At 25.7% G+C, this 14,524-nt stretch overlaps 3 protein-coding genes across 3 annotated transcripts; 1 reads left to right on the plus strand and 2 right to left on the minus strand.

The window, feature by feature from the left end:
- Positions 1–1,004: 1,004 nt before the first annotated feature.
- OCT59_007875 (uncharacterized protein) lies at positions 1,005–3,888 on the plus strand (the record flags this gene model as incomplete). Its single annotated transcript, XM_066142083.1, has 5 exons — positions 1,005–1,030; positions 1,192–1,295; positions 1,375–1,403; positions 1,481–1,580; positions 2,027–3,888. The coding sequence occupies 5 exons, from the start codon at positions 1,005–1,007 to the stop codon at positions 3,886–3,888; spliced, it is 2,121 nt and encodes a 706-aa protein (XP_065998993.1).
- Positions 3,889–6,397: 2,509 nt separating this feature from the next.
- On the minus strand, positions 6,398–7,642 carry OCT59_007876 (uncharacterized protein; the record flags this gene model as incomplete). Its single annotated transcript, XM_066142084.1, has 8 exons — positions 6,398–6,403; positions 6,470–6,489; positions 6,571–6,751; positions 6,832–6,968; positions 7,046–7,130; positions 7,204–7,296; positions 7,378–7,491; positions 7,562–7,642. 8 exons carry the CDS (start codon positions 7,640–7,642, stop codon positions 6,398–6,400), a joined length of 717 nt encoding a protein of 238 aa, XP_065998994.1.
- Positions 7,643–13,570: 5,928 nt separating this feature from the next.
- Positions 13,571–14,383, minus strand: OCT59_007877 (uncharacterized protein; the record flags this gene model as incomplete). Its single annotated transcript, XM_066142085.1, has 3 exons — positions 13,571–13,929; positions 14,009–14,108; positions 14,186–14,383. 3 exons carry the CDS (start codon positions 14,381–14,383, stop codon positions 13,571–13,573), a joined length of 657 nt encoding a protein of 218 aa, XP_065998995.1.
- Between the last annotated feature and the right edge of the window lie 141 nt (positions 14,384–14,524).

Here is a 14,524-nt window from a genome sequence, read left to right on the forward strand (position 1 = left end):
ATTTATTTACAAATTTCAATAACCCATTTTTACAATTTCGATCAAATCAGCTGACGATCGTCTTAATGTGCAGTAACGACTTCGATACTAAATTATAACTTTATGAGACTAAATCGTGACCAAATCTTGATTAAAGGTTTCACGATAAATTTTCGATATGGTCAATATATGGTTTCGATTTTAAAAGTTTCTGTAAAGTTATAACAATAAACAAAATTTATTGCATATTAGTTTATATGTTTCAGGAAATTGCCCATTCAGAATATTGGGATTCAGGAATCAGGATTCGAGAAATATGATTTCAGAGTTCGGGAAATAAGGATTCGAGAATTGTATATTTCAGGAAAACGTCCAGTTCAGGAAATTAGCATTCAAGCAATTGACTTCAGAAAAAGTTATATTCAGGAAAATAGCATTCAGGAAATCGTACTGTAACCATATTGTTTTGTTTAAACATTCTGAATTAGATTAAGTTTAAATTTCTATTATATTAGATAATTAGATTGCATCACTATATAATAATGGAATTAATTTTATATATAGCTCTTAGTACTAAATTTGGTGATTTTTGCTTCGTCAAATTAACTAAGTACAACTACAATTTTTCAAAGTAAAATATATAGTAATTCGAATGCTGATGGTCTCTTGAGTGGATCTGCACCTAAACATTTTTGAGCATAAAGAGTGAGAGTCTCCTCAGAGGGTTTGAAAATAATAAATGAACGGCCATGTTGTCTATTATATATAATAAGGAAGATTACAAATTGATAGTATCCACATTATTATACCAAAACTATAAATACCAGAAACTTAAGTTGGCTCACTTCCTTTAAAAATTTCAGGGGCAACAAATGGCACAATCTCAAAAATTCCTTCTGAATTTGTGTTAAATAATGGTTCCTTTGCGTCCAATATGCATGTTTCTATCGCATTCAACTAAAATATTACCTTCGTGTAAATGACCATGAATAAGACCATATTCATGAATTTTATATATCCCTGACATGATTGATCATATAAGAGTTATTAAGTACTATTTATTTAAAATTTAAATTAATTAATTAATTATTATATTAAAATCTTATAATTTTATTTAGAGTAAGTATAATTAATATTATTTAATATTTGAATTTTTAATTGATTTTATTTTAAATTTTTAATTTTTAATATAATATAATTTTTATATTTAAGATTTGGTACTAGTGGAAGTGAAATTGTGGATCAATTTATTTCTAAAAAAAAATTAAAATGGACTCCTTATAATAAATTTAAAAATATTGAATATCTTGGGTTTGGTACTATCTGCTATATATAAAGCTAAATATAATAGTATTGAAGTAATTCTTAAATATTTTAATGATTTTAATAATTCAGATGAAAGTTTAAATAAATTTTTAAATGAAGTATGATTAATTATTATTTTTTTTATTTAATATTATAATTTATTTATACTAATTAACTAAATATTATTTTTTTATAGTGGAAAATTATTAATTCAGATGAAATTATTAAAATATATGGATTTACAAAAGATCCAGATACTTTGAATTATGTGTTAATAATGGAGTATGCAAATAAGGGTAGTTTAAAAAGTTGTTTAACAGAAATAACAAAAAATTGGGAACAAAAATTATTTTATTTATATCAAATTATTAAGGGTTTTAATGATATTCATAAAAATGATCTTATTCATTATAACTTTCATAATGGTAATATTTTATGTAACAAATATGAAAAAGACATATGTAAAATTTTTATTAGTGATTATTTAGGATTATTTCAACTTGCAAGATCTTTTTTAAAAGAAAATGATATCTATGGAGTTTTACCATTTATAGCACCTGAAATTTTAAGAGGTCAACCTTATACTCAAGATAGCGATATATATAGTTTTTCTATAATTATGTGGGAATTTACATCTAAAATTCCACCTTTAATGATAAAGCACATAATCTCCAACTTGCTTTAAGTATTTGTAAAGGTGAACGTCCTGAAGTTATTGAAAATACTCCACAATGTTATATAGATTTAATGAAAAAATGCTGGGATGAGGATCCATTAAAAAGGCCATCTTCTAAAGAAGTTTTGAATATTATTAAAAATTGGATTTTCCATCCTTCAAATAAGAAAATTAAAGATATCAATAAAGAATTAAAAAGCAATATTACTGAATTTATAAATGCACCAATTGAGTATAATAACCTTATTGTAGAATCTCATCCAAAAGCATGCTGTACAAGTCATTTACTTGATTTTACTAGTAAAGAATTAAATGAAATTCTAGAAGGTTTTCAAGGATTTCTTGAATTAAAACAAAATTATCAAGGTTCTCAAAATGAATTACAAAATATTCAAATGGAATTAATTAATTTACAACAAAACTCAACTTTACAAAATGAAGAATTTGCAAAAAAAGAAAGTACTTTACAAATCCAAATTACAAACCTGCAAAGTGAAAAGCAAGCTTTAGATGGCAAGCTGACTGAACAGTTAAAGCAAATCAGTCAGCTAAATCAAGAAAAAAATAATCTGCAAGATAAATTAGTCCAAACAGAAACTATTATTCAAGAGTTAAAATTTCAGCAAGATCAATTTAAAAATCAATTAAATCAATCTCAAATTGGTTATAAACAAATAGAAGAAGAAAATCTTAAATTAGAAAAGATTGCTGAAACTTATTATCAAAGTTCTCAAAATGAGTTAATTAATTTGCAACAAGGAAATTCTCAATTTAAAAATCAATTAATTCAAATAAAGGAAGAAAATCTTAACTTAGAAAATGAATTAGATGATTTACAACAAAAGAATTTTAAATTTGAGCAAAATAATCAAAATCTGAGGCTTAATTTAGCTATACAAATTAAAGAATTTGCAGAAAAAGAAAATGTTTTCCAAACCCAAATTATTGACCTGCAAAATGAAAAGCAATCCTTATTAGTTGATAATTTAACTAAACAATTGGAACAAAATAAACAAATTAATCAGCAAGTTCAAATTCAAGTTAGTCAGTTAAAGCAAGAAAAATTTGATTTACAAAAAAAATTAACTCAAACAGAAGATAATATTCAAGAATTAAAATCTCAGCAAGAAAGCTTAACTGAACAAAAAGAACAATTAAAAAACAAACTAAGTCAGTCCCAAGTTAATTGTGAACAGATAGAACAAGAAAAGATCAGGTTGCGTAATATGGTAAAAGGTCTTTCACAAGAACAAAAGCTTACAATTAAATTGAAAACCAAGTTAGAAAAAGAAATTGCTCAATTAGAACAAAAATTAATTATTGAAGAACAAATCAAAATGCGATTAACTCAAGCTTTACAGATAAAAGATGATAAAATAAATGAATTAGAAAAGAAACTTGTTACTCTTGATCAAGAACGTATTAAGCAGCTAAAAGACAAAGAAAAAGAATTGAGTAAAATTGAAAAGGAATTAATAAATAAATTAACTAGTGGAGAAAATACTAAGGAAATTCATAAAGAAAAAGAAGCTAAACAAAAAGAGATGAATGAACTCCAACAAGAATTATCAAGAATTTCAGCTTCTTATAATGCCAATAGAAAAAAACGGATTCTCAATCAAGTCAATAATTTTCTGAAAGTTAAGGGTGATTTCCTAACTTTACAAGAAGAAGCTATTAAAAAACTACAAAATTGTTGTAATCATCTAGAAAGTTCCATTAATAAGGAAAAAGATACTATTGGTTCTATTGAAGATATAAAAACCTCTAAATTTATTGACAAATATACTAAAGAATTTCAAAGTATTCTTGTAAAATATAATGATGGATTATTAGAGCTGAACAAAAATTATTATTCCTTAAAGAATGTTGTTCAGGAAAATAAAGAGTTGGAAGTTTACCTCATGATTGAAATATTCTTAGGTTGAATTCTTTCAATCTTGATAAATATAAAATTTTTAAATTTGCTACTAATTCTCAGGAAGGAACCAGAATTCAATTAAATTCTAATATGATGAAAGAAGATATAAATTCATTAAGAAAGAATTTGAATGAATTAAACCAAAAAAAAAATGAATTAATAAATTTAGCAACAGTTTAAATTTAAATTTAACTATATTGATGGATTATAGTACAGTTGATTTATTGAAATGAAAATAAGTATATTATTTAGCAAAATATATCCCTATGAAAAAAGCCTGTGTGATTTTTGTTGAAAAAACATCCAATTAAATTCACTATGATTTCTGTATATTTGACCATACAATAATTGTGCTAAAAATTGCAATAAATCACACAATAGTTGTATGGCAATCATACAATAATCATCCAATTTATGACCTGATTTTATATAATTATTGTCTAATTTTTGAGCCAAATTTTGGGCCGAATTTTAGGAATTATTCTGGGCCGAATTTAGAAATTATTGTGAGCCGAATTTTAGGAATTATTAGGAATTATTATGGCCGAATTTAGGAATTATTGTGGGCCGAATTATTAAGAATTATTATGGCAAATTTAGGAATTATTGTAAGCCGAATTTAGGAATTATTGTGGGCCGAATTTTAGGAATTATGATTACAGTAAGTTAAAATTTGGTCAGTAACGATTAACGACAAGCAAATTTATAAAGTGAAATTATGGATTTTTATTAATTTAATATACAAAATAAAACACTATATTTGATATGAATTATAAATGTAGAAAACTATAAAAAAATATAAATATATATATATAATAATTCATAAATAATATACTATCGCTGTATTAGATATAAACTATAAATTAAAACTATAAATGTATAAAGAAAATAAAATCAAATATTAAAGAAAGTAAAGTAAATTATTGGTATAAGTAAATTATTAATATTAAAAATAAAAAAGTATGAAGTTAGTAAAGAAAGCAAAATTAGAATTAGTAAGTAGTATGGAAAGTAAATTGTTAGCATTTGTTAGCGTTAGTAATAATAAAAAAAAAAGAAAGTAAAATAAATTATTGTAAGTAAATTATTAATATTAAAAATAAAAAAGTAAGTTAATAAAGAAAGCAAATTAGTAAGTAGTATGGAAAGTAATTGTTAGCGTTTGTTAGCGTTAGTAATAATAAAAAAAAGTATAAAGTTAGTGAAAAAAGCAAGTTAGTAATTGAAATGTAAAAAAGTTAGAAAATAAATAAAAGGATAAAAAAAAATAAATTTTCTTACCGAAAAGAAAGTTTGAAGAAAAAAAGTTTGAAGAAAAAAAAGGTTAAAAAAAATAAACAAATATTTTCTGCGTAGTGAAAAAAGTAAGTTAGTAATGTAAAAGAGTTAAAAAATAAATTCTGCGTAGTGAAAAAAGTAAGTTAGTAATGTAAAAAAGTTAAAAAATAAATAAACGAAAAGAAAAGTTTGAAGAAAAAAGAAAAAAAGTTTGAAGAAATAAAAAAATAAACAAATATTTTCTACGTTATATTTATTATTTATTTTGATGATCAGATCACGTGGTATAATATAATTTAATTTTAACTAGGGGTTAGATAAATAAACGGGGGGTCCAACTCAAATGTTACACAGGCTAATCATTGAAATCATTGACCGCCAGAACTGTCACTCTCATATATTGGTTACACAAACGAATTTTCATATTAAAATTTCACTTTTTTTTTATTTTTTCAACACGTACACATAGAAAAGCAGCCGATCCCAGAAGCCAAGGTTGTATATGCTAGCTCTATATAGGCGAAGTTTTTTCATTAAAATTAGATCACTGGTTGCTTTGTTCTTAATTTTATATGTTTTTTGCTCTTTTATGATAGTAAGTTAAAATTATATCCTTTTTTTTCGAGATTTCAACAAGTATATACTAAATATTTTTACGTAAAACATTTTAAAATAGCTTTTTCTTCTTTTATTATGTATTATTTTCAAGTGTGTAAATAAACTTTTATATGTTTTTGAGGTATTTCAAACAGCCGATCCAAAATTTTAAAAAATATAGACAGAATATTTCGAAAAAAAAAATATTTTCGTGTAGTTTCACATTTCGTCATTACCGATTTATCATTTTTTTTCATAGATTATATTGATTATCGGCAGATCTTTCACTTTAAACATGGGGTAATATTTAATTTTAATAGTAACACATAGTAATTTACATATGGCTTCAGTTCTGGCGATCACTGATCAGTCTGTGTAACATTTGAGTTGGACCCCCGTTTATTTATCTAACCCCTAGATTTTAATTGGACGATCAGATCACGTGTATTATATACATAATTTTAATTGGACAATTTCTTTTATTTTCCAAACTAACCGGATAAGTAGTGACACAAAATTTTAACTAACGAAAAATGAACTTTTAAACTTTAATTTTGCATTAGTTACAAAATTTCATTACAAAAGCAATACGACAACACAAAAATTTACTTTATTTAAAATATATATGCATATTATGTATGTTATCTCTAATTTATGAAATAAAATAAAATATTAGTATTTGTAACTAATTAATTTCAAATTAAATAACTTACTTTATTATTTTCGTTATAATCTAAAATAAAAATAAAAATTAATTGATTATTATAAAAAATTTTTTGTAATATAAAATGAAAAAATAAATATTAATTATTACCTTTTCGCAGTTGATTGGAAATCCGCCCAGATTTTTTTCTTTCATTTTTTTTCTTCCCGCTCTTTTCGCTGGCATTTGTATTGCCAACATCTGTACTATTATCATTTTTTTTCTTTCCGCTCTTTCCGCTGACATTTGTATTGGTATCATCAACGTCTGTATTATTATCGTTATTATCAGACTTCAAGAAAAGTTTAAAAGAGATATAACTGAAGTTAAAAATATGTTTTTAACAAAATGCTTATACTATATATATTATACCTTATCTGATAAATCATCTGCAGTTCCACTACTACTAATGACCACTTTGTTTTTAATTTTATCTCTAGTGATCACCGATTTATTCTTTTTTAAAATAACTTCCGTTTCCTTCTTCTTTAGTTTTTTTTGGTGGGCACCTTTTATAAAATTCAAAAATTAATACGTATTTATTTTTATAAATAAATATAATTCAAAAGATGAAATTATTATTTACGTTTATTGTTCATCGAGCGGCGAAATAATTCTTTGATAGCCCAATCTCCTGTTGTTTTGGGAAAATGACTATTATTCCCTTTGAACTGAAAAAAAAATTTTGTTAAATGTATTATAAATGTATTGATTTAAAGTATGATTAATTTACAATATACTCACCTTCTCGATAATTTTTAATATTGCTCTCCTCTCCTGCTTTTCCCAGGACGTTTCAACATCGATATACGCTTCAATTAGGTCACGTATACTTGACTAGTAAAATATATAAAAGTTAAATCCTAAAATGATAATACATGAATTATATCAACAATTACATATTTATATATTACAAACTTTGTAACCATTAAATTCCTCATTAGTCAGGTTTAAAATTTTTGCAATATTAATGTAAGCACCGGTTGGTTTGGAAATTGATACAGTTTCATCCACCACTTTTTCTAGAATTCTCTATATTTATAATTAAAACTTAATGTTAAAAAGAGATCAAACTGCAATATAAATGCTAAAATTAACTTACATTTTGTTGAACAGGAAGATCTGACGATTTTTTTGATTGATTAAGAACGGTTATTTTATTTAATTTTTTGTTAGTAGCCATAACAAAAAAATCCAAATGTAATGAAGAGAAATTCAGATAGAACGAAGAAAACGAAGAAAAAAAGAATGAATTAAATTTCTCTGAATTTATATTAACTTGACGAGGTTTTTTTTTTAAAAAAAAGGTAGAAACATTAGCGATTTTTCCTAAAAAGGAAAGATAAACGAATAATTTTTTTTTTAAAAAAAAGGCAGAAACATCATCGACATTTCTTAAAAAAGAAAAATACAACGATCAAATTTTTTTTCTAAAAAAAATTGATAGCGATATTGTGTACAAAAAAGGAATATAAAAGGGTTTTTATAACATCTATTTTTAGCTATTTCAACAGTTACGGTAGAGTTTTTTAAATAAAGAATAATAAAATGAATAAACGATACAAATTATTATAACAAATTATTATAATCGTGCGTGACTTAATAAAAATATGAAGATTTCCCACTAGATTTAGTATTAATATTTTTTGGGAAGTTGTTTCCTATTTTTTTTTTTTTTTTTTAAAAAAAAAAAGTAGAAACATTATCGATTTTCTTAAGATTTTTTAAAAAAAATTGACAATATTTGACAGCAATATTGTATACAAAAAAGGAATACAAAAGTGACAATATTTGACAGTAATATTGTATACAAAAAAGGAATACAAAAAGGGGTTTTTCATAATAAGACTTCAACCGAAGACCAAAGTTTCTTAAAGCGATCTTTTTTTTTTTTAAAAAAAAAGAACAATCTTTTTTTAAAAAATGACAGCATTCGAAGTACAAAAAAGGAATACAAAGGAGGTTTTCATATCTATTTTAAAATTACACAGCCATTTTATCATAAGATTTTAACCCCTATAAAAAATTTTTATCCGAATTTTTCCATTATTTCTCCGTGTCTTCCGTGTCTTCCGTAAAAATTCCGTGAAAATGATACATTCACGGATATCGAGATGAAAATTTCCATGATTTAAAGCTATTATTAATTCTATTAAAATGATACATTCATAAAAAAAAACATGGAAAGATAAAATACGGATCATATTTTTACAGGAATGTAATACTTATTTAAAATAATAGTTATTTAATTTGATGAATAATTGTTGACGTAAAAATATATTTTTTTTGATGACAAAAAAATAGTGATAGTATTACTGTAGATTAAGTGTTAGATCCTCGAACGAGGATAATTTTTTTTAAGATGATTAATCCGTCGTTAATCGCAACGAAATAAATGGGTGTGTAACACTGGTGTAAAGATGTATGTAAAGAGATATGTATAATGCTTTTTTTTTAAAAAAAAAAATAGGCAGAAACATTATCAATTGTTCTTAAAAAAAAAAATCTTTTTTTTAATACAATATTCGAAGTACAAAAAAGGGAGTTTTTATCTATTTTTAAATTACACAGCCATCTTAAAACGACAGGAATATTTGTGTACAAATTATTCCGAATAAAGATAAATCAAAATTTTTTAGCTTATAAAATCTGAAACATAAATTTTATGCAGTGTGAAAAAAAAAAAGTATTTTAGTTTTTAATTTTTATAAATCTTGTATAGTGTAAAAAAAAAGTGTTTATTTTTTATAAATTGTGAAAAAAAAGTATTGGAAAAAAAATGTCGAATAATAAAGTATTATGTATATGTTCCAAATGTAAAAAAAAAGGATCAGATAATATTGGTAAATATGTGCATCCTACTACCAAATGGAGACATATTAAAAATGCAAAAAAGAATTATAATTTTAGCGACAACGATGATGATAGCGACGACGACGATAGCGATAATGATGATAATAATAATAATAATAACGATCATGACGACGATAATAATGATATCGATAATGATGATAATAATAACGATCACGACAAAGACCACGATGACGATAACGATTACGATGACGACCACGATAATGATGGCGATAATGATGATAATAATAACGACTACGACGATAATAATCATGATGATAATGATGTAGAATATAAACAGTAAGTATTAAGGAGAATATTTCTGTTATTCGTTAACTAATAATGATTATTAAATGTTTTATATTATATTTTAATTGTAATGATGATAGGAGGAATGAATTTGATAATAGATCTTCAAGATCTCCTACTCCCGTTCTCATGGTAATTGATGATGATTGCTATGATGACAATCAAGAACACCATGACAATCGTGACAATTCTGATGAAAAAACAGAATCATCAACTGCAACTGAATCTGAATCTTATGAAAGTTTATATGATTCTTTTGATGATAATAATACGTTTGAAGTATTACAAAAAGGACTATATAGTAGCGATAATGAATCATCTGATGACGGTATTAATTTAACAGAAGGTAATATACGCAATATTTATTTATTTATTTAAAATTATTTATTATTAATGCAAATACATATTACACAGGTCGAAATGCTAAAAATCGGCAAAAAAAATGGCGCGAAAAGCAGTGGCTATTCTTGGCTATTCTTGGCTATTCTTGGCTGTTTTTGGCTATTTACGAATTAACCTATACTATTTGTAAATAGTTTATACAAATTTGCGAATAGTTTATGCGATTTGCGCCATTTTTTTTGCCTATTTTTGATCATTTGACGTGTGTTATTTGTAGGGTCTAATATTGTAGGGTCTAATATTAATAGTATTAATGATGAAGTTGCTAGAGGTTTACGTCTTCTTGAAGTAAAAACTCGACAAAATATTACTGATGCAGCCTTTAAAGAAATTGTTACTGCAGCTAGTGGTAATTTTACAAGTCAATATACACTAATAAAAACACTTAAAAATATAGTTCCTATTAAACCAATTTGGGTTGATATGTGCATAAATTCATGCTGTGCTTTTACTGGTAATTTGGAAACATTAAATAAATGTACCTATTGTAAAGCTGAACGTTATCAAGAAGGAGGACGACCAAGAGCACAAGTAGCATATTTTTCAATTCAGAATCGATTTAAAATTCAATATCAAGATCCAACACGCGCAAAACAATTACGTTATCGTTCTGAATATATTACCAGAGAAGATAATGGTGCTATTGGCGATGTATTTGACGGCTCACAATATAAAAATCTATCCCAAGAGGGATATTTTCAAGACGATCGTGATATTGCACTTTTAGGTTCTGTTGATGGTTATCAACTATTCAAACAAAAATGTGATGATTGTTGGATAGTTTTATTTATTAATGCTAATTTGCCACCCCATCAACGTGTAAAAAAAGAAAATTTACTTATTACTTCAATCATCCCGGGTCCTAAAGCTCCAAAAAATTTTAATTCTTTTATGAAACCAATAGTTGAAGAATTATGCTTATTAAATGGTAATTTTAATTACATACATTATGATAAAACTTAATGATAAAAAAAAAATATATTAAAAATAATTGTAAATTTGTAAATTTGTAGATGGTGTTGAATGCTATGATGGTGCTACGAATGAGAATTTCCTCTTAAAAGTTATGGTACTTTCCTGGTCTGGAGATACTCCCGGATTGTCAAAACTTGCTTGCTTAACTGGACATAATTCATACATGGCATGTCGTTACTGTGATCTTCGTGGGATATATAATAATCATGTATATTATCCTACAACACCACCACCATCAATTGAAACATATAAAACTTATAATCCATCAGATTTACCAAAAAGAACTCATAGAGATTATATGATAAGAATTGAACAAATAACGACAATACCGCCATCAAGAACACGCGATACATTAATTTCTGATTTAGGTAAATAATAAATCTATTGCAACATAATTTTTTTTACTATAAAATTAATAATTATTATTTTGAATAGGTGTTACAGGACGTAGTGTTTTATTAGAAATAGAAACAACTCAATTTCCTACATGTTTTCCAATAGATATTATGCATTTGTTTTATGAAAACATCGCATTATATATGTTAAAACATTGGATGGGTTGTTTTTTTAAAGATTCTATTCTTAATGATCAGCCATATGTAATTAACAACAAACAATGGACTGAGATTGGGATTGAAATGGAAACCATAAGAAAATCCATTCCAACTGATTTTGGTCGACCACCACGAAATATCTTACATCACCATAATGGTTACAAAGCAGAGGAGTGGGCTTCATGGATAACCTTATATTCTTTACCTTTATTAAAAGATCGTTTGCCGGCAAATTATCTTAAAGGTTGGTCCTTTTTTGTTAAAGCTGTTCAGCTTTGTCAAAAACGAGTATTATCTTTACATGATCAAGAAGAAATAAGGAAATTATTATTGCTATTTTATCAACATTATGAACGGTATATATATTACAACATTTATTTTATTTATTGAATTATTGTTTTATTAAAATAATATTATTTTTAGTTATTATTATCAGTTTTTGGCTGCCCGACTAAGTGTAATGAAAGTATGCTTTCATTATATTTTACATGTTGCTGATAGTATTCAGGATACTGGACCATGTTGGTCAACATGGCAGTTTCCTATGGAACATACTTGTGGAATGTTACAACCGCTAGCAAAATCACGCCTCCATCCATATAAAAATCTAACAAACAATGTATATTTGTTAGAATTATTTAATAATTTGTGTTATTTTAGAAAATTTTATGACCAGATCTTTCCTCCTATATCTGATAAAAAATATAAAAAGCACTTGGTTTATACAAATGAGAATTATGAAGAAGAATTTCAATGGCCTTCTAAACCATATACTCTTACATTCCAAGAAGTTAAAAAAATAAAAGATCATTTATGTGTAATAGATGATCGTGCATCAGAAATGCGATTAAATGTATGTATTATTTTATTTTATGTTATTTTATTTTCAATTTTAAAATTAAATATTGACTAATATTTACATTTTTTACATTTTTTAGGATTTTGAAACCAACGGAACAAAATTTGGTCGTTTAATAACTTCCGATGGTCGAGTAATTGGGTCAGAATGGATACGTAGAAATAAAGACTGGGCACGAATTAATTACACTGTTTTGGTTAGTATTTAATGCAATATAATCATTTATTAATTTTGTAAATTAATTTTGTAAGTTTTATTTAATAATTTTCATTTTAGACCCGTTTAGAAATTGACAAATGGGCTCACTTACCAAGTGCAATCCCAGAATTCGTAACTAAATCATTTTACGCCCAGGTTAATTATTATTTTTTATACGGGTATATGGATCAGAAAATAATGCTAGCGAACGTAACATGGACAAATGAAGTTAATGAAGATTCATTAGGTACAACTTCCTTTGTAGGTGATGGTTCTACACAATTTATTGATGTTACTGCAATCAATAGATGTGTAGGTTTTATGAAATTGGGACGTAAAACATATATTATTGATAAGGAATGTATGGAAGAATGGGAATAATAATTTAATTAAAAATTGTCTATTTAGTCAAATGGTAAATTGAGTATTTCGATGTAAACGGATTTACATCGAAAGATATGCGATGTGCATGTCGGATTTTCTTAAATAGTGAGTTTAGTAAATAAATTCTTATTTCGGATTTTCTTAAATAGTGAGTTTAGTAAATAAATTCTTATTAGTTCTTTTGCATTGTACTTTAAAGTTCTTTTGTATTGTAAATTTTTATTACGCGTTTTATATAAAATCTCTTAATTTCAATCTAATAAAATTAGAAATAAACGTTTGCGACAATTCCAAATACCCATTATATATTATATTCTCTGGCTGGTTGATTCCATCTTACCTATAGAATGGACACCATTATTAATAACAGACATATTTATTTATCACAGACGTATTGCAATGTATTATAATATAATGTTTATAAATAAAATTGTTTATAGATACAACAATTAGGCAGAGAGTCAATTTGATATTTAGCCTTTATAATAAAAATCACGTTAATACTATAGCAATAATTATAATAATATGAATATTTTTTTTATTAAAATGATTTATTAATTAATACTATTAAAATGAATTATTAATCATCGTCAATTTCCCAAATAGCCAGGCTAGACTGGCTAGCCTGGCTAGAATCCTCTCTTTCTAATTCATCATCAAATACTTGGACCACTTGCTGATCCTGCTGTTGCTGTTGACTTCGTAATAATTCATCAAATATTTGGACCACTTTCTGATCCTCTAGACTTCGTAACTTTTGATCCTGATCAGGATGATCAGAATTCTGCTGATGCTGTTGCTGTTGTTGTTGTTGACTTCGTAACTGATCCTGCCGTTGTTGTTGTTGTTGTTGTTGACTTCGTAACTTATGATCCTGATCAGGATCCTGTTGTTGTCTTTGTAACTTTTGTGACTGTTGTGACCGTTGCCGTTGTAATTCTAAAAATATTATTTAGAAATCAATACTATTTAGTAAAAAGAAATTAAAAATTTTACAGATTCAAAATTAAATATTTACTTGGTTTTTTCCAAAACCCACTTCTGAACTCTACATGATATCTTTCTCCGTTTCTTGTTTGTTTTCCTCTCGGGTCCTCACTTAAAGATAATTCCATTAACTAGAAAGATTATGTAAATTAGCTTATATTTGAAGAGATAATGATAGTATAGTATTTGTATAATATTGAATATTTACACGGCAATCCTTTACGATGCCATGGAATTTTTCAGAAGCCTGGCGCCCTGTATAAGTAGTTCGGTATCTCTGGTTGATTTTTGCAGCGGTTGAGGTCCACCACGCTCTCTTACAACTCCCCCCACTGAGGGAGTGGTAATGATCGTTACCTTCTTTTCTTTCGTCAATCAACATTCTAACTTCGTCATCGGTCCACATTTTTAAACAATTAAAATTAAAATTTTTTTTGAAAAAAAAAAAATTGAAATTGAAATTTTTTTTGAAAAAAAACAATTAAAATTGAATTTTTTTTTAAAAAAAAATGAGGAAATGAGGAAAACGAATGAATTTGATTTAATT

This window comes from Rhizophagus irregularis, chromosome 16 (assembly GCF_026210795.1).
Source record: "Rhizophagus irregularis chromosome 16, complete sequence".
Classification (NCBI taxonomy): domain Eukaryota; kingdom Fungi; phylum Glomeromycota; class Glomeromycetes; order Glomerales; family Glomeraceae; genus Rhizophagus; species Rhizophagus irregularis.